General features: G+C 36.2%; 1 protein-coding gene across 1 annotated transcript; it reads right to left on the bottom strand.

Annotated features, from left to right (window-relative positions):
• Nucleotides 1-1,626: 1,626 nt before the first annotated feature.
• On the bottom strand, nt 1,627-2,598 carry LOC121136422 (olfactory receptor 10C1-like). The gene has a single exon (XM_040736820.1). The coding sequence runs from the start codon at nt 2,575-2,577 to the stop codon at nt 1,627-1,629; it is 951 nt and encodes a 316-aa protein (XP_040592754.1). The 5' UTR covers nt 2,578-2,598.
• Between the last annotated feature and the right edge of the window lie 2,305 nt (nt 2,599-4,903).

Below are 4,903 nucleotides of genomic sequence, written 5' to 3'. Positions count from 1 at the left end.
CTTTGCGATCTGGCTGTGTTTTTCTTTGATCATTTTTTTCTTCATGCATCTTATAAAGATACTTTTGGTCTTAGAGTGCTCTATATCTTCCATATTCATATTAATCCTCCTGGTAAAAATCTTGCATTTAATTTTCTTGTTTATGCCATGCAATGGTACATTTAATAATAAGGGATTCTTCTGCTTTTGAAAAACTGGTAGTTGAAACATGTTTAATTTTTGAAGATCACTTATTCCATTGATGTCTACACTATCAACATTGTTGTAGATTTGCAGATTCATGGGCAAATGAATAGCTTCAGGTTTTTCTAGTCATCTTTTAAGACACTAAACTTGAGAATATCATTTTTAAATGTTTTTATTTTTTAGAAGGAATAAAACTGTTTAAAAATGTCAGATTTAATTTACAGGAAACAGTACTGATGTTTTATAGCTTACTCCAATTCCCAAATTTTATATTCTATAATGTATTTTACTAATTCTAAAAATCAGAAAATTGGAAAAAGTATAATACTACAAGTCACATGATAGTTTGACATAGTTATAACTACAGAAATGTTTCTACTATTGTATATCTTCAGTTTCAGGATCCAATCTAGAATTCAAGTTGGCATTTAGCTATTATTTATCTTAATCTTTCCAGTCTGTGATAGCTAAGTAATATTGTTATCTTCTGTGACCACACCTTTGAAGAGAATCTTCAGTTATTTTGCTAGAATGTCTCTGAATTTGGGTTTGTTTACTGATTTGTCTCTTTTAGGTTGAGATTGTGCAAAGAACAAATGTTAATATATCATATCCCTGAGAACTTTCTGTTCCAATCCATGCAAAGGGTTTACATATAATGAGGAACATGAAATTGCAGCATAACAAGCTGAGATCACTTAAAAGTAATTTGTTGTAGGATCTCCAAATGTGTAAGTCAAGATTCATCGACGCATACATAAATTTATAAATTTTAGAAAGCTTACCAACATACCAATGAATTTTAGTTTACTTTTTTCCTTCGAGTGTAATGTCACTAATATTTCCTTTAAAATCATTTACATAACGGACAAATGTTGACAAGTGTTTCTCATACTTTTTCTTTAATTTTTTGAAGAATATAGTTTCAAAGGTTTATTGAGATGTTTACATGTTTTTTAAACAAAAATGATAAAAGAACTATTTAATTCTAGATTATGTGCCTATAATTACCTCTGAAGAATTTAAAAACTTTTTTTGCTTCTTAGAATTATTAAGACATTAAGTGCCATGTTGTGAGAACCTGTGTAAAGGCAGACGTCACAAGTGTAATAGAGGCTGGGCAGTGGCCGAGAATGTTTACAGAGAATTTTCAAGACTTCTGAGATGTCACAGGTCATTTAAACTCTGCCTAGACCCAAATATTTAAATATTGAACTAACCTACTGAAATTCTTTATTAGCAAACATTGTCCCATTATTTTCAATTAAAATTAGTGCTGAGTAAGATAGTATTCTAAAACAAAATGATGGTTAGTAAAGATTATTCTAAGACAGCCAGAAAGAGCATATCAGGTTTTGTTTGTTTACATAGGCATGCTTTGCTCCCTTCTCAAAGAGCAACTCTTCATGATTTGTGGTTACTGCAGTTATCTATTCATTTTCAGGATTTTCTCAGGCCCAGAGTTCTCTTCAGTGCTGCTTTGACTTCCTTGTTACGTAAACTATAGATGATGGGATTCAGCATGGATGTCACTGCTGTATAGAAGAGGGCCAAGAATTTATCTGTTCCTGGTGAGTGGCTAGTCTTGGGCCTCAAGTAGGTAATAGACCCTGAGCCATAGAAGAGTGTGACTACAAGTAGGTGGGAAGAACAGGTAGAGAGAGCTTTATGGCGTCCCTCAGGTGAAGGCATCACCAGCACTACAATCAGAATTCTTATATAGGAAGAAATGATCAGTAAAAATGGGCTGGATATGCAGAGGATTGCTACCACAAAAACTGCAGCCTCATTATGGGATGTATCTCCACAGGCAAGTGCCAGGAGAGGTGGAAGGTCACAGAAGAAGTGGTCTATTTCACAGGGTCCACAGAAGTCCAAAGAAAAAATAAAATTGGTCTGTCCCAACCCTACTATGCATCTCATTCCCCATGAAATCATTGCCAAATCAGCACATACCCCACGACTCATTCGGGTTGCATAATGGAGTGGGAAGCATATGGCCATGCAACGGTCAAAGGCCATGGCTGCCAACAGGCAACACTCAGTTATTCCAAACAACGTGAAGAAAAACATCTGTGTTGCACAACCCTCTCGAGAGATCCCTCGTGCCTCAGTTACAAGGCTCTGCAGCATTTTGGGTATGACAGAGCAAGTGTAGCCAATCTCTAGGAGAGACAAGTTGGCCAGGAAAAAGTACATGGGAGTGTGTAGGGCTGGACTGGTGCAAATTGTAAGGGCTATGAGTGTGTTGCCTGTCAGTGATGCCAGGAACATGAAGAGGATGAGGGTGAAGAGGAGGAAGCATTCTCCGGGGTCCTCAGAGAACTTGGCAAATGCAAAGCGTTTGACAGACAAGCTGTTCTCCTGCCACAGAGAGCAATTAACATTCATCTCCTGGAAGAGAGAGCAATTCACCAGAAGGATTCTTGCAGATGAAGGAAATTATTTAGTTTAATACTTTTAGAGCCCCAGTTAAGTCAGAGACAGAGTTTTTACATGCAGTTATAAAAGTAAAGTTTAGAGGTAATGATTCATCCTCACAGATTCTAATATCCTACACTTTCTCTGTGTACCACACCAGGCAATTTTTTTCCAAAGCTTCCTGAGCATTATACCAAGTGTCCAAGGATTTAGGCAAAGTGGTGCCTACTTGTATTCTCAGTACTGATGAAGCTGAGTTGAGAGGCTTACCATAGGTTTGAGTTCAACCTCACTTACAGAGTAATAAATCATTCAATTAAAAGAAAAGGAAAAACAGTAACAGTGGTTTAATTTGTTCTGCATGTTCCTCATTGACTAGATATCTATGTTAGCCAGAAAAGCTGCTCTTCTATGTACTCATATCTACGCTTTCCTGTTGCCAGGGATTCTGTCTCTCCAACGTTTCTTAGAGTGTATTGGGCCCAGAGTGTTCTGTGATTGCAATTGTCATTATTCAGATACAGGTATTAAAATTACCATTTCCTCATTCAAGATTCATATTTTCATGAGGGAAAAGTAAAATTAAATAACCATTCAATAAATAAATGACTACTGTAATGCATAGGCTTAACAGCAGAGCACAACCTCATGTTTGAGCAATTTAATGAGGTGCTCGGAGAATCTTCTTAAGAAGCGATGCACAAGTTGAGACATGAAAGAGAAGTAGGGTCAGCCTAACAGCACCATAACCGCTCAATGCACCATATGTGCACTGCTGATTTCCATATCTTAATAGTCTCCATCCTGAAATAGAGTGCATGCTTTCTTACTGAGAGTATCATTGCCTGCTTGTTAAATTTCTGTTTTCGTAATACAATTGATGAGATTCTGTGACTCAGGTCACTCATTGAGATACATAAAGAAAAAAAAGTAAAGGAGATTGGGTCTTAGTATGTAGTACAGGCTGGGTCAATTCCCAGTTTCCCTGTCTCAGTCTCCTGAGTAAGTTACCATGCCTGACCTGATAGAAATTTCTTCCTAACCTTCCATCTCAATGGACTTCACATTACAATCCCATCAAGCTACTTGTGTTTTATACATATGTTGTTTATACACTTCTTTTTCTCTGTGTTCAATTTCTTACAGGCAGGCTGTTGTGTGCTTGCTTGATTGGTTATCTGGTTAAATCTTCAGTGCCAGCACAGCTTTTCTTTCCAGTGTTTTCTGGAAATCACTCAACTCTTTCACCAAGCACTCCTTGCTTTTCACTGTAAAACAGTTAAAATAGCATTTACCACTGTGGTCATTATTACTTCTCATTTCTTTCTGAGTGCAGCCTTATACAGAGACTGAGTGTGGACTTCACTTTTCTTATCATTGCATTTAACATCGTTACTATTCCATAAGATATCATGTAATGAGAAGATTCAGTGTTTACCTCAATCTGCCTCCTTATTTATTCTGCCCATCACTGCCCATCCTATGAAGTTCAATCTCATGTCCCTCAAACATTTCACATTCATCTTACTTCTTTTTCTCTAAGAGTCATATTTTCCTTCCAAATGAGATGGCCCTTACTGTTTTATGGGGTTTATGTGGCTCTGGTAAAGTTAGTTTGTTTTTTTTCTACCAAAAATATGATTATGCCATGTTTTCACCAACAAGGGTAGAATAGGCGATACCATCAGCTGTTTGGTCTTCTCTCTATTCACTTGCTATAACCAAATACCATCAGGTCATGCTATGAATGTGAGTAGATCACTTCATGGTTGATCCACAAACAAAATGAAGACTTCAGGGTTTTCAAATTATTAAAAATAATTATATTATGTTCATGGATATATGTAAATCATGTACATATATACATGTCACATGTACTTCTATGCCTGCATATCATTGCAGAAACATACACAGTTGCACATAGAGTAGAACAAGGGATAATTCTGGGAGGTTGTGTATGAGTTAAAATCTTAGTATAGACAACAATGTTGCATAACATTATTTGTTCAAACTCTTTTCATCAATTTGATCACTTTCAAAAGGGGCTGAGAAAAATATATTCCCCATGAGGTTTCTGCAATGAGAAGTAATCTAATTTCCCAAATCTTTTAAAAAGTTGCTCAGGTGCTGAATGCTTATCAGCTACACAGGACATGAACATGGTTGTATACCTACACACAGCTAAATTATGTTTAATTTTGGTGTACACTCTATTTGGGGAAATTTCATACCACAATCCATGAACTTTGTTCCTACTCATTAATTTTTCTCTATGTTATAATTTTATATTGTGGAT

Source organism: Mesocricetus auratus, unplaced genomic scaffold (assembly GCF_017639785.1).
Source record: "Mesocricetus auratus isolate SY011 unplaced genomic scaffold, BCM_Maur_2.0 Super-Scaffold_100106, whole genome shotgun sequence".
In the NCBI taxonomy this organism is placed as follows: Eukaryota; Metazoa; Chordata; class Mammalia; order Rodentia; family Cricetidae; genus Mesocricetus; species Mesocricetus auratus.
The sequence above is the reverse complement of the archived record's forward strand: the minus strand, read 5'-3'. Positions and strand labels throughout refer to the sequence as shown.